At 40.2% G+C, this 26,868-nt stretch overlaps 3 protein-coding genes across 3 annotated transcripts in view; all 3 read left to right on the forward strand.

Moving 5' to 3' along the window:
* Positions 1–5,162, forward strand: LOC125000002. The gene is made up of 5 exons (XM_047575345.1): positions 1–275; positions 1,247–1,534; positions 1,851–2,102; positions 2,291–2,430; positions 2,521–5,162. Exons 1-5 carry the CDS (start codon positions 230–232, stop codon positions 2,875–2,877), a joined length of 1,083 nt encoding a protein of 360 aa, XP_047431301.1. The 5' UTR covers positions 1–229; the 3' UTR covers positions 2,878–5,162.
* Positions 4,731–12,702, forward strand: LOC125000077. The gene is made up of 6 exons (XM_047575467.1): positions 4,731–4,748; positions 5,448–5,548; positions 11,022–11,312; positions 11,596–11,847; positions 11,997–12,142; positions 12,276–12,702. Exons 2-6 carry the CDS (start codon positions 5,515–5,517, stop codon positions 12,312–12,314), a joined length of 762 nt encoding a protein of 253 aa, XP_047431423.1. The 5' UTR covers positions 4,731–4,748; positions 5,448–5,514; the 3' UTR covers positions 12,315–12,702.
* Positions 12,703–21,916: 9,214 nt separating this feature from the next.
* Positions 21,917–26,868, forward strand: part of LOC125012512 — a 250,334-nt gene continuing 245,382 nt past the window's right edge. The window contains exons 1-2 of the mRNA XM_047592531.1: positions 21,917–22,177; positions 22,868–23,140. Of these exons, the coding sequence (XP_047448487.1) occupies positions 23,131–23,140 (10 nt within the window). The 5' untranslated portion in view covers positions 21,917–22,177; positions 22,868–23,130. The remainder of the gene's footprint in view (positions 22,178–22,867; positions 23,141–26,868) is intronic.

Below are 26,868 nucleotides of genomic sequence, written 5' to 3' on the forward strand. Positions count from 1 at the left end.
TTTGGCATAACCACATTCAGAGCTTAACAAATGATTTGTAAACTGTCATTGCTTGGTCTTAACTTTACAATCTTTTTTGCTGTCTTTTTTTTTTTTTTTTTCTTAAAGTGACAGCTGATGTACCACTTCCTGGCCTTTCAGCTAGACACCTGCAGTAGAATCACAAAACAAAACAGATTTCCTGTTTTTGTATTTCATTTCATTGTGAGCTCTGAAGACGTACTGAAAAATGCTTCTTCTTCTTCTTCTTCTGCTGAGTTGGAGGATTATTACAGGTAAGTAATTTAAAACGTTATACCTATGAGCAAAAAAAGGCCTGGTTAATCTGTACTTTAAAAAAAAAATGTTCATGTGGTTTTACATAGGACGTGTGTGTAACACTAATTTTTTTGTTTTTGTTTTATTAGTTTATTGAATTGGGACAGTGCGCATTAATCAACACTGATGCGTTAGTCATCAGTGTAAATGTGCCGGTCTTAGCACAGATGCTAATTTTCAGCCGTAGTCCCAAGGCAGCTACACAACACAGACAAAGAAGACTTTAAAACAACATTCATACAAAAGACAACTACAGAACCAGACACGGACGGACAACATCAACACAGTCAGACAGTATCAGAATCAGACATGGTCCAAGGATCCAGAGAGCATACATCAGATTACGAAAAACTATTTAGGCTATGTGAGTGCATGCCTGGTTAGTTTTTAACCAGTGTTGGAGATTTTTTAAAAAAGTAAGTAGTTGTCGCTGTTCCAGATGTGTGGTGGTAACTTGTTCCAGCTATGTGTACTTCTTACAGATGAAATTTTGTTTCACGCCTCGGTACATTACAGTCACCTCTAGTTAGGGCTCTCGTTCTTTGTCCTTCAATGTTTTTTCTCTGGATGAATTCATTCAGAGGTGGGTGAGCAAGAGCATTTAAAACTGTGAAGATGAGGCAGGTATCCATAAAGATTTGATAGCTATCAAGATCAAGAATATCATACGTTTTTAGGTTATGAAAGTGAAGAGGTTTCCCGTCTAAGATTTAAACTGATGCAAGATGAATGCAGTGAGGTCTTACTTTTCTTACGCAGCAAGAGGTGAATGTAGGAAATGTATTTCATGCTCTATTACACCTAAAATGTCTGAAATTTACGTGGATTTTATTTGCTATGAACATGTGATTACTGTGTTGCTTATTTTAAAGTTGTAATAATCATTTTTGAAATCATTTTTTTAACCTCAGTGTTTCTTATTTCCTAGGGGTCGTGGCGGAGGACTCGTCAGTGACATATTATCAACTGAGAAACAGCTCAGTGTGTCTGCGTCCTAGAAAACCACCACCGTATATTAGTGTGGTATGGAAGATTGGAGGAAAAGTGGTTGTTTCTGGTACAGGAGTCAATCCCAACTTTGCAGGGAAAGCAGCTCTTGCAAACCACTCTCTGTGTATTAATGAACTGATGGACACAGGTGCTGCCATCTATGAATTATCTTTAGTTGACCCAGACTTTAATGCAGTAACAGAGAGACACCAAGTCATTGTTGAAGGTAGGTTCTGTGCTGTAATTTGTCTTTATACTGTGCACGGATGTGCTCCTCCATTTCTGAATTTATCAGCATTTACCGTAGCATGTTTTCTCCAACCAGCATCAAACCAGAAGCATAAAAAAATCTAATAGCACCTTCAACCGCAGTGTAATGCAAAATTAGTTTCATAGCAACTTGAAAACTATCTGTTCCTCGTATTATTTTTATTTTTTAAATTAAAATTATCTTAAAAGTTGGACCTCTGAAATAATTCCATCTTGTGCTTACAGCTGAGAACCAGTAGAGGGCGACCCTTTAATTAATCTTCCTCTTGCAGAACCTGTTCCTAAACCAGAGGTGATGATAACAGTCCTTCACTCCAACCTGTCTGCTGGACTGTGCAGTATCACAGTGAACTGCTCCATCCAGGATGACTGGCTGTGGTCCCTGTGTGATGGAGAGAGCTGCACAGATGCTCAAAAATCATTCAGCAAGGTCAACATCAGCATCTCTACCGACAACTCCACCGTTGTCTGCAGCGGCGAGAACCACGTCAGCAAAAACAACGAGTCTAAAAGCATACAGATCTGTAAGTACTGTGGGTTAATTTGTTATTATTTAAATTGTTGAACTTTATTATTACTTAATTTTAAACTTACACATTCATTAATTTCTGCCCTCATAACTTTGTGGAGGATTTTTGGTGAGATTAAAGTTGCTGATGATGTCTGTGAAGGAAGGCTTATCCGTTAAAAACTGTTTTTCCCATGTTTCCAGGTTTCACTAAATCTAATCGTGAGAAACAGGAATATGAAGCAGAACCACTCCTCTATTTGCTGATATGTTTAGTTTTAATAGTATTTATAGTTATTGCCACTGGAGCTAAGAAATTACATTCAACATACTGTCAACGTGAGGTAAGATGCATTTACAAAACATTAGTGCAAGTTCTTTAAAAAAAACAAAAAAACAACATATGTAACTCCAATTTATTGCATCATTTCCAGGCAGAGAGGCTTGTTCTTCAGGTAATTCAAAGCCAGCCCATGGGGATAGAGCAACAGTCTGGGCCTAGAGACTCCACGTCCTCTTCCAGTCAAGCCGAGCCTTCTTATGAGAACGTGGATGTCACACAGCAGCAGCAAAATGGCCTAAGAGAGGACCTGTGCTTCATGGAAAACCAAGTAGATACTTTGTACAGCATTTTACAGATGCCAAGTAAAACACCAGGACATGAGAGCATACAAGGGACTCTGTCTTCAGCGTCTGCCAGCTCGGATGAGACAAAGTCGCCCATGCAGGTTGATACGGTGTACAGCATGCTGCAGAAGCCAAACAAATGTGGAGTCGCAGCACCACCATGAGGTCAAAGTAGATTCGACCCAAACACGCTGCTACAGCCTTCCATTATTTACAACACGTAGCTTAAAAGGCCCTCGCTTTTGGCCTACACTTTGGACAGGCTGCCAGTCCTTCACAGAGAGACAAAAACAACTATTTATACTCGCATGCACACCTATGGGTGATTTGGGACGTACCATTGACATCTTTGGGCAACAGGATTAAGCCTCAACATCAGAAGAAAACCAGGCAAAGGGAGAACGTGCAAACTCATTGACTGTCGAACCAAGAACCTTCCTGCTGTGAGGCGACAGTTGGCCACCACTGGGTCGCCTTGTTGCTCTGGACGTGGACAATATAGCAGCTGAGTGCTTTGCGGTTGTCATGTCTCTCCCAAAAACTTCTTTGGTGTGTTTTAGTGGTGCTAGTGAATCATCCCAGGAAGATTAAGGTAAGGCACTGGATCTAGACTTTAAGTACTTAGGGTAGCACAAGTGTTAAAGTTGATGCTGGCTAGTCACTGATGACAATAAAAACCCAGTAGAAAGTATTAAAGATTAAAAGAAAAATGCAGTATTTCTCTGAAGCTTTCTCAGTGTGCTGCCTCCAAAGGTCTAACATCTTTGACAATGAAATTCACCAGCAAAGTCCACAAATTGACCAGTTCGTGCAACGCAGGCGTACGGTACAACGTAAGCTCTGCGCAGAGCCACTGCAGAAGTATACAGTAACCAGTCCGCGTAAGTTCCGTCGTCAGGTCCAGTTTCCTTCAGCTCAGAACAATTTTTAAAAATCAGGCATTTCCCACCTAGAAACAGTTATTCGCGCATTCGTATCACCCAGGCTGGACTGCTCCGTCTGCTCAGGTATTACCCAGAACACCATCTCCCATCTCCAACTAGTGATACACTTCAAAATTCTTCTGATTGTTCATAAATCCCTCCATGGCCTCACCCCTTCACATATCTGTGAGCGTCTCTCCCCTTCCACCACCATCAGAACCCTCAGGTCCTCAGACCGTGCTATGTTGGCTGGGCCTGTTTCTGTTGCAGCCCCCCCGGCTCTGGAACAATCTGCCAGAAGCTGTTAGGAGCTCTGACTCTGTTGAGGCTTTAAAGAAGCACCTTAAGACCAAGCTTTATTCCTTTCAATAGCATTTGGTCCGTTTTTGGTTGTTAATAACTTTTTATTTCTTGATACACTGACTCTGATCTGTATTTTATATGTTTTATAAACGACATGTTGCCTGTGAAGCACATTGGTGCACATGCTCTTGGCTTTTAAGGTGCTATATAAATGAAATAAGCTTAAAAGCTCAAAGGTCACCTCAACACCAGCCGGTCAGAAACTAAGCTTACAGCTCCCCCTCTGACCGCTCCCTGACCCCATGAGAAATGCTGCATTAGAAACAGTTGTGCAGAGGTTCGTCCTCTTAGAAGGCTTCACACAGACGTACATAGCCGTGTAGTCTTTCCGTATGACGGTGTGCCTGTATAAATGTCACAACAAAGTAGAATTTCCGTTTTGTGCGAATACATCACTGATGACTTTAAGTCATTTGATCGTCCTCGTGAAAATAAAGTCTGCCAGCAGTGTTCATTTTAAAGTGTGTGTGTTTTTTCCACAAGAAATATCTTTTACACAAATGAATAAATAAATACAAAAAAAAAAAAAAAACGATACACTGTTTCTACATAGTCAACAGAGCAAAAAACTCCCAGGAGTTTCTACTTGTTATGTTTGTTGGTATATTTCAGACACCAAACAAAAGTCACTAGTATCTCTTTAAAATGCCACCTGCCTTATAGTGTGAAACTTATTCTACTTCCTGCACAAACCACAGGAAACTCCCACAGTCACTTCACTTCTGAGAACACGGCATTCAAATGTAAAGGTACTGTCCTACCGTACGACACCGATGCAACATTATTTCTTCATTCATTCATGGCATTTGTGGGTTGCGTTAAAATAGATTTTAACGAACCATTCGTAAGTTCTCATTTATTGCTATTTACAAAGATATCTCCTAGCACTTTTGCTGTGCTCTGCTGTACCTGTTCAACGAGAAAACTCACACTTCCTGTTTAATGTTTTCATTGTGGTGTATAATGTTTTTGTGCGTTTGGTACGTGGACTGTTACATGTAAGATTAATGTTCTTTTTGTTTGATTATTACATCTGAGTCGGTGACTCTACAGTGAAACTGAGAAGTGGTCATGGTTCCAAAATGGAATTGTTGTTCACAATACAAAATGTTTTTCTGAGATATGTCGAAAGTGGATTTTTGGAATAAAGATCCAATAATGAAGCATTTTTCATTTTTGCTTCCGTTTTATGTATATGTTCTTGTGTAAAAGTAACTTTAAGTTACATATATCTTAAGTTATATAGCCTTCGTGTCACGTCTGCGTTCACTGTACTTCTCGGCTCCAACCAGCAGGACGTGCGTATATAGCAGAAGTAGCCTCGCAGCCTGTTCAGTATAAATTCAGAGCTATGTTTTTGCTGGTTGTCAACATCCTTCCTTCCCATTTTGTTTGTAAGAAGTACATTTATTTGGTAAAAAGCAATGCTATACTGTTTCTTTTCAAAGATCTCCTGCCTTTGCCGCGTAAAAACACCTGCAGATATCGACAAACGAGCAAATCTATAAAGTGGAAATGCTGCTTCTTCTGTGCTCCTGGATTATTGCCGGTAAGTTGAGGAAAAACATTTGCTTAGAGTGAAGAATATGGCTCTGACATTACACTTACTAGACAGCTTCACCGGGTACACTAGTGAAAACAATGAAACGAAACGAATGAAACGTGAAAAAGTGTGGCCATCAAAGATGGCTGCCAGGCTGCAGGCACACAGTTGGGGAGGTCCTGAGTGTTTGCTTAAAAAATCATCCAAAAAGCAAAGGGGACCTTGGATTGTGCTATCAACATATTCCTCTGTTGCTTGGATAACTCTCTATTTTCTGTTATGTTCAACTTGTCCAAGAAAAAGGGACACTCTAACTTTGTATCCAGCCAGATGGAGCCAGCACATGTTATTTACACGGGTACTGGACTATGGCCATGCTAGGCCACCCCCAGGTGAGCAGGAAAAGGCTGTTACAGGCAAACCACTCCTGGATGTTCTTAACCTCTTGCTGATACTTCTTTTGGCTGGTGATGTTGAACTAAACCCTGGGCCAGTACCAGCTGGGCCTTCACCTTCGCTAGCTGGGCCAACATTACTGTTAACGGGGCCGTCATCTCGGGCAGCCGGGCTAACAACATTGCTAGCTCACCCAATACCACTGCTAGCTGGGCCTCCACCTCTGCTAGCTGGGCCTCCACCTCTGCTAGCTGGGCCCCCACCTCTGATCGTTGGGCCTCCACCTCTGCTAGCTGGGCTCCCACCTCTGCTAGCCGGGCCTCCACCTCTGCTAGCCGGGCTCCCACCTCTGCTAGCCGGGCCTCCACCTCTGATCGTTGGGCCTCCACCTCTGCTAGCTGGGCCTCCACCACTGCTACCTGGGCCAATACCACTGCTACCTGGGCCAATACCACTGCTAGCTGGGCCTCCACCTCTGCTAGCTGGGCCTCCACCACTGCTAGCTGGGCCTCCACCACTGCTACCTGGGCCAATACCACTGCTAGCTGGGCCTCCACCTCTGCTAGCTGGGCTCCCACCTCTGCTAGCCGGGCCTCACCTCTGATCGTTGGGCTCCACCTCTGCTAGCTGGACCCAACCACCGCTAGCTGGGCCTCCACCTCTGCTATCTGGGCCAATACCACTGCTAGCTGGCCTCCACTCTACATTGGGCCTCCACCTCCGCTACCTGGGCTCCACCTCTGCTAGCTGGGCCTCCACCTCTGCTAGCTGGGCCTCCACTTGCTAGTGGGCCTCCACCTTGCTAGCTGGGCCTCCACCTCTGCTACCTGGGCCTCCACCTCAGCTACCTGGGCTTCCACCTCTGCTAGCTGGGCCTCCCCTCAGCTACCTGGGCCTCCACCTCAGCTACCTGGGCCTACACACCTCCATAGCTGGGCTCCACCTCGTTACTGGGCCACGTAGGGATCTTTGGCTATTAACCAAGCTGCTGCCACTTACATACTGGCCAATAACATAAACAAGGGCTGCCAAACCCTGCAATATAAAACAGGGCCAAATTTGCCCTAGTGGGCCACTCTGTAGCGACCCCACCACCGCTGGGGCCTCACTCGCTATGCATCCATGCTAGTGACCACCTCTATTGGGCCTCACCTCGTACTGGGCTCCTCTGCTAGCTGGGCCTCACTCTGCTGCTGGGCTCACCTTGCTGTGGGCCTCCACTTGCAGCTGGGCCCACTCAGTACTGGGCCTCCACTCAGCTACTGGGTCACTCTGTATGGGCTCCACTCAGTACTGGGCCTCCACCTCAGTACTGGGCTAACCCATTAGCGGGTTCCACCTTGTTTACTGGGCACGGTAGGGATCTTTTGGCTGATTGGAAACAGTGCAGCACTTACAAACATTCCAATAAAATAAAAAGCTGCAACTCAATATTAAAACACCGTAAATTTAGGGTGTTTCAAACCGTCAATAACTCTAAACTAATATGGGATTCAATGCATAAATCAAAAGGCATTCTCTGTGCACACTTAAATATACGAAGTATTCTACCAAAAAGTGATCAGATCACCTTCTCACCGACTCTAATATTGACTTCCTCTGCCTATCCGAGACATGGCTTCGTGAATCTTCGCCCTCAGCAATACTGTCTGTACCTGGTTATAAAATTTTCAGAAAAGACAGACAGGGTTCCAAGGGAGGAGGTGTTATGATTTATGCCAAGGACACCTTTAACTGCAATGAGATATATGTCACAGATGAAAATGGATTAGAAATTCTTGGACTAACTGTTTCCTTGTCACAGCAAATGTCTTTTATTCTTATAGTTATTTATAGGCCTCCTTCTTCAAATGTGGATTTTTTTGAAAAGTTGGAAATTTTATTGAAACAACTCAATCCTGCAAAAGAGGTGATAATAATGGGTGACTTAAATGTTAATTGGAAAGTTAACAAAGTTAGGAAAAATTTGAAAAAGGTTATGGATGATATGGATATGACTCAGGTAATTAATGGCCCTACAAGAATTACAAATTTCACGAGCACCCAGATTGATTTAACTTTTACTAATAGACCAGAAAGGATTTTGAAGTCATATAATATGCTCACAGGAATGTCTGATCACAATCTTATAATGATCACAAGAAAATTAAATAAAAAACGCTTCAAACCCTTGGCCGCCACTGAACTCTATAGGATACCAAAACAGGAACAACAAAACTTTCAAGACTCAATCAAAGAAGTAAACTGGGATGAATTGTTCACCGGCAAAAACTTGGATATGGATTGTTCTAATATGGCTAATAAAATACAACAAATAATTACACAATTTACACGGATAATTAAATTAAAAGCTAGAAAGAACGGCCTTCCCTGGTTAAACAGATCTATTCTTAAACTCATGAAAGAACGAGACAACTCTTTGAAGTTGTCACTCAAATTAGGGCACAACAGACACCAATTTGTTTCGTTGAGAAATAGGGTAGTGAAAGAAATAAGAAAGTCTAAAGCTGACTTTTTCATTACTGCCTTGAATAGTGCAAGGGGGAATTCTAAAATAACCTGGAATTATATTAAAAAAACTATTGGGTGATCCCCAAAAAAACAAAACAAAACTAATGCAAATTAAATTAAATGGAAATGTCTTGACAGAACCTCAAGTGATGGCTGATGCTTTCAACAACTACTTCATTGAGTCTGTGTCAGAAATTTCTGATAAGTTCACAGTAAAACAAAGGAGGGAATACCCTGTATCGTCTGCAACGCAGTCTTTAACCTTTACAAATATTACTGAGACTAAAGTTATTGATTTAATTCGATCACTCAAACCATCAAAAGCAAAGGATGTTTTTGGAATGGATTCGAACATGCTCAAAGATCTAGGTTCAGCTCTTGCCACTCCGATTGCCTCAATCATCAATCTTTCAGCTTCATCGGGTCAATTTCCAAAGGCCTGGAAATCTGCCATTGTTACCCCTGTCTTTAAATCTGGTGACCCAACATCTCTGCATAACTACCGCCCAATAAGCATTCTTCCAGCCATTTCCAAAATCGCAGAAAAATGGGTGTCACAGCAGATTGTCCATCATTTAAACAGCAGCTCCCCCTCTCTCCATGCCATGCAGTTTGGTTTCAGATCCAAGCATTCCACTGAGATGGCTACTTGCTTCCTTATTGAGAAAATAAAAAAATTTCTCGATAAGGGTGGAGTTGTAGGGGCGGTGTTTTTAGACCTTAGGAAAGCTTTTGATACAGTAAATCACTCTGTTCTTCTAACCAAACTCTCAAAATTTAACTTCTCTCAAAACGCTGTGGGATGGATTGAATCATATCTGCATGATCGAACACAATCTGTATCTGTTAACAACTGCATATCTGACTCTCTTAGGCTAACCTCTGGAGTCCCTCAGGGATCAATATTAGGCCCCCTTTTATTTAGTCTTTATTTTAATGATTTGCCCACTGTCTGTCCAGAAGCTGAATGCGTAATGTATGCAGACGATACGGTTTTCTTTGTTCATGGTCACACCAAAGACATTGTTGCCGCTCAACTCATCAAAGCAATGTCCTGTGTTACAAGTTGGTTGCAGGAGTGCTGTCTACAGCTAAATGTTTCTAAAACTGTAGGCATGTATTTCACTGAAACAAACAAAGTATCACTTGACCCCGACATACATGTTAATGGAGAAAAAATACAAATTGTCAACCAATATAAATATCTTGGGATAACAATCGATTCTGAACTTTCCTTTAAAGCCCATATTGGCAAATTGTGTAAAAAAATCAAGTTAAACCTCGTTAATTTTCGTGCAATTCGAAATGAAATGTCTACTGAAACCGCAAAAATGTACTTGCATTCGATGATTTTCAGTCATTTCAACTACTGCCTAACTAGCTGGTCCCAGGCTGGTCAGAGCTCAAAAAAAAACATTGGAAATCTTGTACAAACAAGCAATTAAAGTTATGGATAAAAAACCTAGGCACTATCATCACTGTGAAATTTTAAAAAAGTATAGTATTTTAAATTGGGACTGTCTTCACACATTTGCAGACCTAAAACTGACCTACAAAGTGCTCCATAAATTGGCTCCAGATCCTCTGGCAGAGTTCATCAGCCAAAGAAACAGCCTTGAGCGTGTCACTCGAGGCTCTGTCAGAGGTGACTGTTATATTCCTTTGCGCAGGAGCACTTTCAGTAAGTCGGCCTGGTCAGTAAGGAGTGCAAGTGTGTGGAACTCAATACCTGAGGAGATTAAACTGCTCACGACATACAAGGGCTTTACAAAAAAACTGAAAACGTGGCTTATCAACACCTATAGCTGCCAACACTAAAATATGTTGTGATGCTCTGATGTTTTAATGTTATGATAAAATGTTGTGTTGTATTTTGATTGTTTTTTTTTTTTTTTTTTTTTTTTTTTTTAATTATACAGTAAGTGTTGTTTATGTATCTGTATTATATTGTACATGTATTGTATGCTTATTGCCTTTTTTACATCAAGGCCAGGGGACTACAGATGAAAACTAGCCTTCTGGCTAATTCTGGCTTTTTTAACCATGGGTAATCATGTGTTCTATGAAATTGCACTGTCCCTTTCTTAAATAAACAGTAAAAAAAAAAAAAAAAAAAAAAAAAAATACGTTCTGATGTTACAGTCCTGCACTAAATCCTCTTTCATGACTGTTGTAAAGTTCAGTTTATGGCGCAGCAGCATCTGAAAGGTAATAATCCAGTATGTAACTTGTGGTTAAACTAAATTTCTGTCAAAATAATAAAAACATGTAGCTATAAAATTTGAAACACAGAAGTAGACAGGAAACAGGCATCGACTTGTTGACACAAAAGTAACAATCTGATGATTGAGTTCTATCTCAGCACTCTCTGAAAAATCAGGGCAGGCGCTTCGACAAATGCAACATGCGGCATGACCAAGTATTTGTCCCTGCGGTCAAAATCTTGCTCTGGCATTTACTCGACATAAAAGAAAAAGAGACTCAATCATTTCAGTATACGTTTAAGTGTTTTTGAAGGTGTAATTGTGCATTTTGAACATTCAGTCTTGTTTGACTGTTTCTTATTTCCTAGGGGTCACGGCGGAGGACTCGTCAGTGACATATTATCAACTGAGAAACAGCTCAGTGTGTCTGCGTCCTAGAAAACCACCACCGTATATTAGTGTGGTATGGAAGATTGGAGGAAAAGTGGTTGTTTCTGATAAAGGAGTCAATCCCATCTTTGCAGGGAAAGTGTTTGCTCCTGGAAATCACTCACTGTGTATTAATCAACTGACGGACACAGGTGCTGCCATCTATGAATTATTTGTAGTTGACTCAGCCTATAATGCAGTATCAGAGAGACACCAAGTCATTGTTGAAGGTAGGTTCTGTGCTGTAATTTGTCATTACACTGTGCATGGATCTGCCTGACATGTTCCTCCATTTAGGAATTTAGTAGCATGTTTTCTCCAACTAGTCTCAAACCAGAAGCATGAAAAAAATCTGTTAGCACCGTCACCCCAATGTTATGCAAAATTAGTTTCATAGCAACTCCAAAACTTTTCGTTCCTTGTATTATTTGTATATTTTTTATAAATTAAAAGCTTGTGTTTACAGCTGACAACCAGTAGAGGGCGACACTTTCATTTATCTTCCTGTTGCAGAACCTGTTCCTGAACCAGAGGTGATGATAACAGTCCTTCACTCCAACCTGTCTGCTGGACTGTGGAGTACCACAGTGAACTGCTCCATCCAGGATGACTGGCTGTGGTCCGTGTGTGATGGAGAGAGCTGCAGAGATGCTCAAAAATCATTCAGCAAGGTCAACATCAGCATCTCTACCGACAACTCCAGTGTTGTCTGCAGCGGCGAGAACCACGTCAGCAAAAATAATGCGTCTAAAAGAGTACAGATCTGTAAGTACTGTGTTTTTCTTGATTAGCCTTGATCAGCTGTTAAGTGTCCTTATACACACACTGTATATGTTACAATACAACTGTTTTTAAGAATCCACTGTTACAGCTGAAAAGAAGAAAACCAAATACCTGTTTTCAATGTGTTTCAGGTTTCTATCAGTCTATCCTTGAGCATAAAGCTCAGACACACGTGTTACCAGTGGTAATAAGACTTGTTGCAGTGTGTTTATGTCTATGTGTATGTACTGCCTGTGTGGTTAAGAAGCTCCATTCACCAGCATGCAACCGCCAACAAGTAAGCGAGTTAAAACTGCTCTTTATGACGACAATATGTGATGCAATATTTATGGCGCACTCCATGTTCTAGTGGTAGGGGGTCACGTTGTTTATAAGTCAACTAAAAATTTATGTATTATTTTACTACCCAGTCTGAACCCTCCTACGAGAACGTAGCAGAGTCGTCATAGAGCTCCACGAAATAAGCAGCCCAAGACAACAGAGGCTGGATCCAAGGTGCTGAATGTGAAGAGGTTGGTGAGAGTGACAGCAGTAAAGACGCAGGCACAACAGCTTATGATGGTTGACAGAGTCTAGACTGAAACATGTACAGGAACAGATACATGGATGGATGGATCATAGATCGAAGTATAGATGAATGGATGAAAGACTTTGGACGATGATTATGATGATAATGGATGGATGTATAATTGCATATATTTCCCCATCTATGCTATTTCCCCTTCTCTTTCTCGTGTAAAATGTCATTTCTAATGCTCACCATTATGTAGTTACCAACCACTGTAAAATATCATGTATGTGAACAACAATACATTTACAACAACAGTATTGATTAAAGGGGGGAAACCTGGAGATGTTATTGTCAGGCCGGGACTCAAAGCAGAACTCAGGACTCAGAATGCAGAGATGACAAAAGGGGCTTTAATTGGATTGCTCAGAGATCCCTCACAGAGGGACAAACAAATGGCCACAAAAATACCTGGACGTAAATCTAATCAGTGAAAACAAAAAAAACTCTCCAAAAGGAGGAAATTCAAATCGAAGAAACAAAACACAAAATTAACACAAAACACTCCGAATGGAGGAAAACCTCAGAACTGAGGATAAAACTAAGAAAAGACTAAACAAACCAAAACTTTCTCTCCGAGAGGATTCACAGGCTTACTTGAAAATACTTTGGTTGAAAACATGAAGCAAAGCACGAGAACAGGTTGACGACGATAACAGTCTGGCACGAGACAAGGGGAACACAGACTACTTAAACACATGGAGGGAAATAGGGGACAGGTGGACACAATCAGGAATCAGGGAAGACAATCAGACTGGTCACACATGAGGAAGGGCAAGTGACCTGAAATGAGAGGAGCGTTACTTTTCAAAATAAAACAGGAAATGACAGGACAAAACAACCCCAAGACAAGACGCCCTCACCACGGTGTGACAGTTATATTGTAACTGAACCTCTCACTAAAGCATATTGTGAGAAAGTGAATGTTCATAGCATTATGTAAAAGTTGTGTGCAATGATGAGTTGTTTTTTTTAATTTTTTTTTTAGCTTATTATAAACTGCATATCTTAGGATTTGTGGGAACAAACCGGAGTAACCTAAACCCATCGATGGAGACGTTTAAGTCAACAAACTTTTTTCAGAGCAGACATTTTCTTTGTCACAGCAGCAAACACACTGTGGTGCACCCGTGCTTCACCTGCCATGCCAAATGATCTTAACTACTTATCTTGGCTAATGTTTGCTGTGAAAATAGTTTATTGACGGCCGGCGGGTGGAAGTCAGCTCAGGTATCACTGTTGGATGTGGAGTTCTTCTTCCACCTAGCAGGTTTCCTCAGACCCAGGATGTCTCTGTCTCTGGTTTCCCATGACCTCATTCATCTTCTTTGGTGTCTCTGGGTGGGTTTCCTCAGAAACTTGTTCCACCTCCATTAGTGTGGGATCAGGGAAGGCATTAGGCATGGATGCCTCCTGCTCGCTGGCTATTTGTGGACTTGAGTAGCAATTTTTGGAATGTTGTCTTCTAAATGTTTTCTCTGCTTTTTTTTCATTCTATATTTGGCTGTTGACTAATTGCCTTTATTATCTGATGGACTGATCGCTATGACTGGCTCATGGCATCTTTCACTGCTTAAGGCAGGGCTGGGCAATTAATTTCTACAGGGGGCCACATGAAAAATCTGAAGTGTGTTGGAGGCCAAACCAAACGATAACTTGAACGTAATTCTGCTCAATATTAATTTTCTCCCATTGTAAAAAGCAGTGAATTATATATGTTGATAAGCTGCTTCTGGTAATCAGAAACATAAGAATATTCTGTAAATATTTATTTAAATTTATGAGTTTTGCTGTAGGTTGAAGAGGAAAATGAAACACAATCGATCTGTAGTTTTGGATATAACACATTGGAATGTTGGAAAATTTGTCCTCTTTGGAAAACGTCAGTTTACCAAGGAGGGAAATTATAAAATATAAATAAAATAAAACTATAATGTTTAACCCTTTAAGACCTGAATGTTCGTCTGCACACAAAGAGAAGCTTGCTGTATTTGAATTACCGTAGCTACCCGATAGACAATATTCAAGTTGCGCTTTCTAGAAAAAACGATGCCATTACGGTAATGATGACGCACCGCTGCTGTCGGCTGCAGGTTGGAGAGCAACGATCACGGAGCCCCAGCAAGAGAGACTTGTTTGGAGGAATTTGTTGGTAAAAACAAAGTTAGTTTTACCCTTGAGATGTCATAAAGGTCTTCCAGGCAAAAGCACAACTAACCAGTGTTCAGTCACAATGAATATTGTCAATAGCGCAAACCACTGTGACTTACGGTAATTCAAAATCGGCCGCTTTGACGGATGCAAGCGATCCGTTCAGGCTTTTGAGGGTTAATAGATGGCACGAAGCTGTTTCAAGCTTACTTTTTGAACAATTAACGAACTAACAGTGCCATGACGTAAATAATACACCATAGCTCAAAATAAAAGCAACACAGTCCTATTGCATGCACAGTATAAATAATTGTTCATTTGTGCTTATGACTGACATACCGCGGGCCAGACGGGAATGCCCAAAGGGCCGTATGTGGCCCGCGGGCCGTAAAATGCCCAGGTCTGGCTTAAGCGGTGCATTTTATTCTGATGTAATACCCAGAGTGGCCAGCAGGTCATGTCTAAGCAGCTGATGGGACACACTTAGGATTCCTCCCATCATCATTCTGCAGTGCAATGAGACCAGACACCAGTACCTCTCTCACACGTGAGTGCAAAAATACACATACTACCTACAACTAGAGATGGGGCGTTTGAAATCACAAAACCCTTTAAGCTATTGCCTATTTTCATTTCATTTAAAAAAATAAATATATTTATGTTTTCTTTTTTTGTTTTTTAAATATTTTATTGTGTCAGCTTGAAACCATACCACCATAAAGTGTAGCCGAACGGGATTGTGCCTGGCAAATAAAATCTCATACTAACCATGACCCAATAAATGACACGTCTCGATTGCATTACAGTTTATTGTCCACTAGATGTCCTACTTTCACACTGTTTTACTGAAGCCCGATGGTAAGAGTCATGAACTAGCTCCTCTATATCCAGGTTCACCGTGACTGAGGCATTTTTAACTATGCAAGCCCCTCCCACCAGGCTTAATAATTACATCATATTCGTAACACATTTTTATTTTCATCTGTAGAGTCACTAATAATTTCATAACATTTGTAAATGCAAGTATTTGAACAAGCAACACCCTTAATGAATGAACTGTTGCTGGTCACGTGACCAAGATGACTTCCGGGTGGTTCCTATTAAGCAGCTGATTGGACAGAAATAATGATGGTAACTGAAGTTCTTTAGACTGCACCGAAGCACTAGAATCAGTTCATTCACGCACCGTGAGTCTCACTCGCTCTATTTCCTCCTCCACTCTTCACTTTAAGGGTTTTTGTTTTCATGTGGATTGACTCAACATAAGCCGTTAACAACAATAATTGTTTAAGAGGGTAGGGGGAATTGCACAGAAGGCCCTAGGTTTTCAGTCTGGTAGGGGGAATGGAAAGTAGGTCCTTGTCTGTGGAGTGCAGGGACCGTGACTGGGAGTAGGCTGCAGGTACTGATTTGAATTGTGAAGATAATCAGAAAACGGCTAATATAACATAAATATATTTACACATGTTGACTGTTCTTCTACTTAATGTATTACAGTTTGACAGTTGATCAGCTTCTCCCTATCACTTCAGTCCTCAGTGGTGACATTGGTTTAAGTAAATAGTTATCTAACCCCAGTCAAGTGAGAGACACAATGACACTTACAAAGTTGTTCCTGTATATCTTTCATTAGTAATATACAGAGGCCTAAGGAACCAGTGCAGAAACCACAGCGTGAGATCTGTTAAGACCAGCCCTCTAGACAGGCCGCGAGAACACGTGGTGCAGATTTGCTAATGTGAGTTTTCAACATTTCCTCCCACCTCCAAAGGCATGCTTGTAAGGCTAATTGGTGACCCTAAACTGATCCTAGGTGTGAGTGTGATTGTGAGTGTGAATGGCTGTTTGTCTCTGTATTAGCCTTGCGATAAGCTGAAGACAGCTGGGATAGGCTCCAGCAACCCCCACGACCCTAGTGAGGATAAGCTGTAGCAGAAGATAAGATGAGTTTTCAACATGCAGCTACGTAGCTTGACTGCAGACAACATAGCTTACAGGTTAAGGACCTAAACATTTCTGAGGTTACTGGGGGTAGGAGAAGGAATGAGCCATTTCAAGCGACTCACCCAGTTCTCGGAAGTGGCAACTGTTTCTTTAAAATAGGCTGTACCACTCGAATGGTACACCACCAGTGTCCTGTGGTTCTGTGGTTAGCTTTAACGTGCAGAAAGTCAGAACTGTGACCAACCATTTAGCTGCACTCTTATCGGTTCTACCTCTTCACCATCTATGGCCTGCTGTACTGAAATGAGGAAGTGCAATACTGCAGGCCAAATGTGGTTGCCTACCGATCTACTTGTCTTACCCATGATTGGATGCAGAGATGAAGCGTTCAAGATGGTGCAAAGCAAGTGGAAAATTTATGTCAAATGTGAACTGTGGCTTGGCTCGTTGCCTTTGTCATTAAGTTTCACACAGAGAAATTGATACTGACCGCTCACTTCCTCATTCGCCACCTGTCACCACTCTGCTAATGGCTACAAACCATGTTTTAGTTTCTACATTAACTGTTTAAATTCTACGAGCTGAAAATAAAACTCTGTTTTACGCAGTGCTACAAACGCCTCTTGTTGTCTTGGAAACACCATGGCTGTGTTTTGAATGCCATGATGTCTGATTCTTGCTGTGACACCTCTGTGTGTGAAGAGGAACTAGCGCCTTAGTTAATCTGCATCTTTTCAAGCCCTCCCTACTAAACATAAACAAAGTAAACAGTGACTAAATAGCCTGCATAAGATTTATAAGATAGATTTATAACAAATCCTAATATTTGGCCTTGGACTTAGTGCTACAAAGAATATTCTAAGTTAACACAGCTTAGTTGAGGTTTTACAGTTATATAGCTACCTACAAACTGAGGAGTTTCATTTTAGAATGAATTTGGCCATATTGTATTCATTGATGATGGCCAACGGCTGAAACTCGTTATTCCATATACTACAAATGCTGCTGCAGTCTCGACCTTTCCATGTATTTCTTTTCCTCCTCCATGCACATTGGTAACATGTGAAGTCAAACTGAACTTATTACAATACTTCAAATTCTGCATGCAGCTAAAAGACTTCAACTTTAGCTCCGTAGAATTATTCACTTTACACTGAATGCAAAGTTGACGCTTTGCATTCAATTGTGCTGGCGAAACAAACAGCAGTATCGCTGCAGTCATTCAGCCATTTCCTGTGTTTGGGGTCACAGCCCAACCAAACATAAAACCAGTAACCCACCGACAATGCGATGCTATGGCGTCTGTGTTGAGGTTGAAGAATGCGTTTCACTTTAGTACTGCAAAGCCATATAGTAATTTAAAATGCAGGCGTGCATTTATTTTCAGATAAAAATACATTTCTTTATTTCAATCTCTGTCTAGTTACAGTTCTGTTAGGAGGCACAGCCTGGAGGAACTAAAAGCAGACACACAGGCAGTGTGTAGATGATTATGATAAAGGCTTGTAGGGTAACAGGCCTAGATGCAGATTCTCATGCGTAACAGAAACGGCATAGGCAGGTGGCTGCATGGCGTTCATGACAGTCATGATGAGAAAATGCTTGAATGAAACTTTCTGGAATTGTTGAGGAAGGAGTTACTGGTCATTTCAGTAACTGTCTGTTGCAAGACATTCATACGACTGGAGCAGTGGGTGTATAACATGCAAATTACCACTCATCACTAAATCACTAAAATATTGTCTTAGTCTTGGGCTTCATGCATGTGCAATGATTTTTTGAAATACGTTTTTATTTCACTGGACCAAGCATAAACGTCTGCTAAAGAAAAAAATCTAATAATATCAACTCTGGACAGGAAACGTGAGACAAACGTGTCAAACAAATGCTGCGGTCGAGTTCACGGTAGTCGTCTTAGCTTAGCTGTGTAAAAGGGAAGGAAGCAGAGAGCGGCTATACTCCAAAGAAGAAGTTGAAAAAAATTGGTCAGTTCATATTTATCTCGAATGTAACTTCTCCTTCCTTCTCTCGCTCGTCGCTGTTATTAGCAGGCAGAACAGTTTCACGTTGCTGGAGTGCAGCAGGGCTTGATGTCAGCATGAGGCACACTGTGCTCTTGGCGCTGGGTTTATTCTGTAAGTAAAGTCACTAATTGTTTTCAAATGGTGCAGGTCAAGTTATATGTTTTTCAGCATATTGTAAGTTCACTCTTTCTTTTCAAAAAGAATTGAATGGAGCAGACTTGTGTGTTTAAAAAATATATATTATTAATGTGATTACTGAGCAACATGCTGACTGGAGTACCTTTTGTGTGCGTATTTCAGTGTGTATATGGTTAAAGGTGGTATGTATTTGGCTTTTGAACGGTGTTATTCTTACAAGTCTTGTTTTATTTTATTTTTTATTTGATTAAGTAGTGTTTTATTGCTTTGTGTTTCTTAAACTTACAGTTTCTAGTATCGTCTCAAAAGCCTGCTGATTATCATCCGCTGTCTCCACCTTTTTATTAACTGGCTTAAAGTGCATTGTGGTTTTAACTCTGAGCTTGATCGTATCATATCTCCATTCTAGTGCTCAGTACACTCTTCCGCGGAAACGCTCAAGGTAATTGATGTTTTTTCTTAGTTTTCTCTCATTTTATATAATGAATAGAATAAATTATCTGGTATTCATCAGCCCCTTTATCACTCTTCTCTGTACTCACATCTTTTGTGTTTTTTTGTGATGTAGCAGTTCATATTATAACATGAGCAGCTAATTAGGGTCTGAGTGTTAACAGAACAGGTGTTATACCCACCCTAGGGCCAAATGTTATATTCACTTAAGAGGTTGATGGGTTTTCTGTTGACGCATGTGATCATTTTAACAGCAGATGGCGCTGATGAGGAAACCAGACAAACCACCACACAGCCAGACACAGGTACTGTCAGTTACAACTGTCTGACATGATGTAAATGATCTCATGACTACTACCATAGTGTCTTTTTTATATGTTACCTCTTTGAGATGCTACAGTCATCATTAAATCACCCAAGTCACTGGTAATAAAATAGATTAAATGCTTTCAGATGTGAAGTGACTTAACATGTCAACACCATGACAATCAGACTCATCTAGAAAATAAGGAAATGACAAGATTATTGTGTAACCAGGGCTAGGCCGTATGACAGAAAATGTATATCACAGTATTTTTCAGTTCTGACGGTAACATGGTATTTTTTTCATGCATAATTACATGTTCACAACGCAGTCTGAAATGAAATCCAGGGACACTGACAGCTTGGAGATAAAAAAATAAAAAATTAAATGTTATCAAGATGAAATGAAGATTTATGCTTCAGTTATTTTAGTACAAGTATTTATTCATATTTATATCAGAAGTTTTGAATTTAGCTTGGAGTGGGTTTGGGAGGCTTACCATAGTTCCTAGACTTTAATAAGCAACTTTTGAAATAATAATAATAATAATAATAAATGAAGTGATGAAGTGATTACGAAATCAGCGTGGTTAGGGCACTCCCATTTCACATGACAATGAAAATACCTTTTGCTGATTGGTCACTGATATTTTCTGGTTGGTTGATGATTAACCAGAGCGGCCTGCCTTCACCTCATCTCTTCATAGATTACTAATCTCTCTTGAAGTCTGTGTGCGGCGAAATGCCGTGAGACTTGAGAGCCCTGGTTAAACATATTCAAACCACTATGTCTGTAATGTGCATACGTACGTAGTCTATGCGCAGCATTTTTTGTCTTCAGACAGGGGACAGGTCCAAAACGAGGACTGTCTCTGGAAGTAAGGGACATGTGGTCACCCTAAAAACCTCACAGAGCTGACGTTTAGAACAAGTTCTTCCGTGTTTTCATGGTGTTCTCATTCTGCCGCACACTTTCCATCCTCACCACACCTCTCAAATCGGGGACGTTTGGTCACCTAAAAAAAAAAAAAAAAAAAACAGCGTCACAGTTGCACCATGCGTGCTTAGAAGCACTACATTGAAAAATGTCCAGTCTGCAACAGTGTCTCAGGGTCCAGCATCTGAACACAAATACACCAGTATACTGTCCAGCCCTGTGTATAAGAGAGTGAACTGAGCTTTACTAGGCTCGAGGGCCACGACATAAAGTGGAGACAGATGACATTAAAAAGAAAACAAAAAGGTGACAGATGAGACACAACAAGCTTCTCTAGCTGAAATGTGTTCCCTTTAGGCCTCTAAGGCCCCTAGGTTCTTTATTCAGTTTTTTTCTGCTACGACTGATTAAGGTGATTGAGTGCAAGCCAAAGACTCTTTCACAGCCAGGAAATAAGAATAAGCTAATTTCACTTTCTTACACAACAACGTTGTCGTCTTTGTACAGTGGTGTTTGCATACGTTTTGGGAAATGAAACAATGTACTGTACCTTACATGTACACTCACTTACCACTTTATTAGTTACACCTGCTCAATTGCTTGTTAACTAATCAGCCAATCACATGGCTGCAATTCAATGCATTTATTCATGTAGAGGTGATCAAGACAACTTGCTGAAGTTCAAACCGAGCATCAGAATGAGGAAGAAAGAGGATTTAAGTGACTTTGAATGTGGTATGGTTGTTGGTGCCAGACAAACTTTACTTCCCTCCTTTTAAAGTATTTATTTTTTTCTTGGAATTGAGTTGTGCAGGTTACAGGTCACAAAAACATAGCATTAAGCAGGGTTGTGTAGACTTCTTACATCAACAGCCCTGCCTGACAACTTGGAACCTATGGAGCGGTTTAGAAGCAGGTTAATAGGAATAAAATAACTTGGATGTTTTAAGCTAAATGCTTGATGATAGAAGGAGAGCCACTTAGGAATAAATAGTTCAAACTATACAACAGTAATAAATGAATGTGTAATGTAAGATTCCACTTTTATATTTGAAACATCATCATGACAAGAACACAACTGTTAAATCTGCTGAATTAACACAGACACAGTAGAGTCAGTAAAGGTTGAATGTTTGAGCCTCATCATTGAGTCTAAAGCCACTGAGGTGACTGAGAACCCACATAACCAGAGGAAGAATGAATGAAACTTGGAGAGATTTATGGAGCTACTGATGACATATTCACACCAGTTGATGAACTAATTGTCCTGACTCTGGTTAATGTATCTTTCATAGAAACAACTGAGGTTCAACAGTTCAACACTAGATGGAGTCTGATGATATTTGTTGCCACTGCAGCAGTTTTTTCTAAACCAAATATTTCAGTTTTATTTTGTAGTTGTTGAGTGACATTACAGGGGAACAGGATATATTTACATAATAAGCTCTGAAGTTATGACTAACTCAATTAAATTTTTCTGTTTATTCAGTTTTTTACTCAAACTGAGTATTTTTTTGTTGTGAACAGTTTCCAGTAAGGCCACAGTGATCCTTCAAACCAACTGGCCTCAGATATTCACAGGAGAGACAATCACCCTCAGATGTGAGATCCAGGGAGGTGGAGGAACTCAGTGGACGTATGAATGGAAACCAGACGAGTTAAACAAACCTCCAACATCCAGAGAATACAGGATCAATGGAGCTACTGAGTCTGACAGTGGAGAATACAGATGTAGAGGTAGAGGAGACGACTATTCAACAAAGTGGAGTGATACCATCAGATTGACTGTATCAGGTAAGATGAACATCTATCAGTTATATAAAGTTTTATGGTTTTACAGTGTTTTAATCTGTCAATAAAACATGTTTCATTTCAACAATATTGTAGCTGTCTTTTTATTCTAGTAGCAACAAAGCTGAGAGGCAGCTTGTTGTTTAGTTATTAACAAGAACAGAAATCCTTCACATTGAATCTGGAATAGAAACAAAAATATCAGAGTAACTTATTATGTGCTGTACACTTCTCCATCCAACTCTGATCCAGTCCCTCCAGGAAACTCTGGATAAACATGTTTAGGGGAAACTCCATCAAGTGGAATGTAACTGAAGGTTTAAGGTTCTTTTACTAGTTTTTAAATCTCTTAACGGCCTTGCCTCCTCTTACTTATCTGACCTGCTTTTACCATATCAACCCTCACGGATCCTGAGGTCCTCCAGCACTGGCCTTTTATCGATACCGAAACCAAGAACTAAAACCCATGGTGAGGCGGCATTTAACTGCCCCTGTGGGAGTATTATAGTTATAATATATAGTATCTTAAGCTCTTCTTACGTTCTTATGTGATTATATCCCATGACTCCCTATTGTCAGTAGTGGGAGTGTGTGTGTGTGAGTTAATTACTGTAACTAAATGAGTCAGTAGATGTTTTAATTATTTTAACAATAATGTGATTATTTTAACAAGTTTTCCTCTAAACTCAACAGCACGTAAACCCACAGCCACTCTGACAGGCAACAACAGACTCATACCAGTAGGAGACAGCGTAACTCTGACCTGCTCTGTGGAGCCCTCTGCTGGATGGAGTTTTGAATGGTTCAGACGTGTCTCTGGTTCTTCTCAAGCTCAGCTCATAACAAATAATGAACCAGGGGAAAATATTAGCGTCTCAGAGGGAGGTGTGTACCACTGCAGAGGAGGAAGAGGAGAACCAGTTTACTACACAACAAACAGCACAGAAGTCACTGTTATGGAAACTGGTGAGTTTAATCATTTCTTCTGGAATAAAACAACACACACTATTTAAATGTTCATCTGTTGATCAGTAGTGTAGAAAGAGACGTTCAGGCGCCATCAGAAAAATGAGCATTAATAAATAATGATTATATCATCAGGAGCTTCTACTGCTGTGATGATGGTGAAGAATTAGAAGATTAACACTCTTTATGTTCTGTACAGAGATTAAAAACAACACTTAGAGTCAGGGGCGGCTGGTATAAATGGACTAACAGGGCTAAGTCCTCCAAAGCTAACACAAAAAGATGAGAATTATTTTCTAAATAACTTACAACAGATTGTTTTAAGTTTTGGTGAAACCAAAGGCAGCAATAGCACCAACCAGTCAAAAGAAAATATAGAGTATCTCTAAATGGGCTGATTCTTTACAGCCCCTGTGCCCCTGGTCTCCTTCCATTCATTTAACTCTTGCAAGTGATTGACAGGTGTCATGTCACGCCCCCGTCATTCACTGATCATTTGGGCTAAACCCAGTCAGGCCTCAGGCTGCTGGTCATTGGTCAAAAGCTCTGCTGGTATCAGAGGGAGAGGAGGGAGAAGTTCAGATATGATGACGTTAGCATGAACGAGGTGGATTACCTGATTTCTGATCCATTTTCCTCAGTGTCTTTGGAGGAAAAACTGGAAGTTAAGAGACTGGGATCACATCGGCCAAACGATGTTTTAATAACTCAAAGGGACAAACAACCAACAAAATCATGCGTTTTGTGTTTCTTGGTTTGAAAGATATGACTGGTTAACAGCAAGTGTAGCCAAGAATTCACTTTTCTTTTTGTAATTAAGTTCACTTTACATTATAATATTTTATATAAACTATAAGACAAAAAAGTCTAGGTCTAAATAAAACTTACAAGTTACATTTGAAAGTTTACATTCTACTCGTATACATTAATTTGAATTTACACTTTATTCCAACATGAGTGTGATGTGTGTGAATGTGTTGATTGTTACGTGTCAAACACAAAAACAACAGCTCTAGGAGCTGAACATCTTAAATATCTTAAAGCGCCTCATCCAAAATAACGTATGGCATGATTGCTCAATAATATCTAAAACTTACTGCAATGTCAATAAAGACATACATATATTAAGACCTACTACAAACACAAAATGTATAATAATAAAAATCTATATATGTGTATAAATATACAGTCCTGCTCAGCATTATTGGCACCTCCTCATTTTTTGTATAACCTGTACAATATCTTCAGAAATAAATGGAAAAATTAACCAGATTTTTATCATCAGGATCTTTTAATTGGAGGTCCACAGTAAATTAACAATTTATTTTATTTTTTTCTTACCACAGGTGAGTCACAATGTGTTTTTCATACTGATTTACAGCAAAGGGTGCCAATACCAGTGACACAGCAAGCTTTAAGTTTTTCTATTTTTTCCTCCCACTGTTTATTGTTTTAAATTGTTGTTTATCATTTGCACTTAATTTTGTTCAGAAGATATTCCACATTATGTACTTAAACTTCATGGATGCCAATAATGGTGAGCAGGACTGTATGTAGTGGCAGCTTACGGCTGGCCAAAATTTACAGCAATGTTTACTCTGAAATGATTTCATTTAAATAAAATTATATGTTTACAAAGTTCACACATTCAACTGCATGGGAGTGAACTGAACTCACACACACACATATGTTCTACACATGCATGTTTGTGCCCACACTTCTTCCTCATCACACCTAAACATATAATTTTATTTACATAAATGAACAAAAAGCTTCTAATAAATGAACTACATGTATCTAAGATAAGGACATAACTCCAGTAATAATAACGCGTGTGTATAATTGATATACAGTTGTGCATACCTTATGTGTGTGTGTCATTTAGGGTTTTCCAACTATATTTTTTATCCTGTTACTTGAAAGTCAGAGAGAATGAGTCTGAATGTGAAAAAAGACAAAATGCAGCTGCAGCAGCAGTTTTAATGGATTTTCAATGGGTTTTAATGGGAGTGACTTTTTGAATCTGGCACTACAAAAAATATAAAAACCCATCAAAATCAGTGTTGCTACTAATCATTGACATGTCCAAGGCTCTAACAATCCTCTCAATAAAAATCCACTTTGCATGTAGATTATTGAAAATATTTACATTTTTGTGTTTTTTTTTTTTCTGAAAAATGCCATCATAAACACTGGCATATAAAGGGTTAAAAGTGAGAGAATGATCAAACTTTTGGTATTTGTGATTAGTATTGGAGTGGATTAACAAATTTATGTAAAAGAAAAGTAGTCCCTTAATGTTAACCACGTCACAATTTTAAAATAAGGTATGAGGGTTAAACCGCTATGTCTGTAAAGTGTATATGTTGTAGTCTACGCGCAACATTTTTTGTCTTCATTCATAAAACGCTAAAATCGGGGACGTTTTCAGGGAAAGCTTCAGATGGGGGACAGATCCAAAACGAGGACTGTCTCCAGTACTGTCGGGGACGTGTGGTCACCTTAAAAACCTCACAGAACTGACACGGCACCTTTTTTTTTTGTTTTTTTAGAACAAGCTCTTCTGTGTTTTCATGGTGTTCTCATTCTGCCGCACACTTTCCATCCTCACCACACCTCACAAATCGGAGATGTCTGGTCACCTTAAAAAAAAAAAAGAACAGCATCACAGTTGCACCATGCGTGCTTAGAAGCACTACATTGAAAAATGTCCAGTCTACAACAGTGTCTCAGGGTGCAGCATCTGAATGCAAATACACCAGTATACTGTCCAGTCCTGTGTATAAGAGAGTGAACTGAGCTTTACTAGGCTCGAGGGCCACAACATGAAGTGGAGACAGACGACATTAAAAAGAAAACAAAAAGGTGACAGATGAGACACAACAAGCTTCTCCAGCTGAACTGTGTTCCCTTCAGGCCTCTAAGGCCCCTAGGTTCTTTATTCAGTTTTTTTCTGCTATGACTGATTAAGGTGATTGAGTGCAAGCCAAAGACTCTTTCACAGCCAGGAAATAAGAATGAGCTCATTTCACTTTCTTACGCAATAATGTTGGGGAAACTGAGCATGGTTTAAATGCCACAGCCTACCTGAGTATTGTTGCTGACCATGTCCATCTCTTTATGACCACAGTGGACCAATCCGACAAATCTGCAGCAACTGTGTGATGCTATTATGTTAGTATGGACCAAAATCTGAGGAATGTTTCCAACACCTTGTTGAAAGTATGCCATCAAAAATTAAGGCAGGGAAGTCCAACTTTTAATAGCAAAGTGTACCTAATAAAGTGGCTGGTGAGTGTATATTGACCTTAAAGTTTGTTTTGGCCCTTGTTTGAGTGCTAATTTTGAACCCTGTTTGTAGGGAACAAATGAAAGCGGAGGTCTTCAAAGTTTTTTAGACCAAGGACCCTAAACTGATGGAGAGATGAAGCAAAGACCCCCTACCTACTCTGTGTTTTACATTAAACTTGACCTAGTGCTATTTAGAAATATAAAATATTATCACAGTGCTTTGGTGGTTAGGACTGAGGCCTCCCAGCGATGTTCTCCCTGTGTCTGTGTGGGTTTTCTCAGGGGGCTCTGGTTTCCTCTCACCTCCAAAGACATGCTCGTTGAGCTAATTGGTGATTTTAAATTGACTCTAGGCGTGAATGGTTGTTTGTCTCTGTGTTAGCCCTGTGATAGACTGGTGACTTTTCCAGGGTGGACCTCGCCTCTCACCCAATGAC

This window comes from Mugil cephalus, chromosome 1 (assembly GCF_022458985.1).
Source record: "Mugil cephalus isolate CIBA_MC_2020 chromosome 1, CIBA_Mcephalus_1.1, whole genome shotgun sequence".
Taxonomy (NCBI): domain Eukaryota; kingdom Metazoa; phylum Chordata; class Actinopteri; order Mugiliformes; family Mugilidae; genus Mugil; species Mugil cephalus.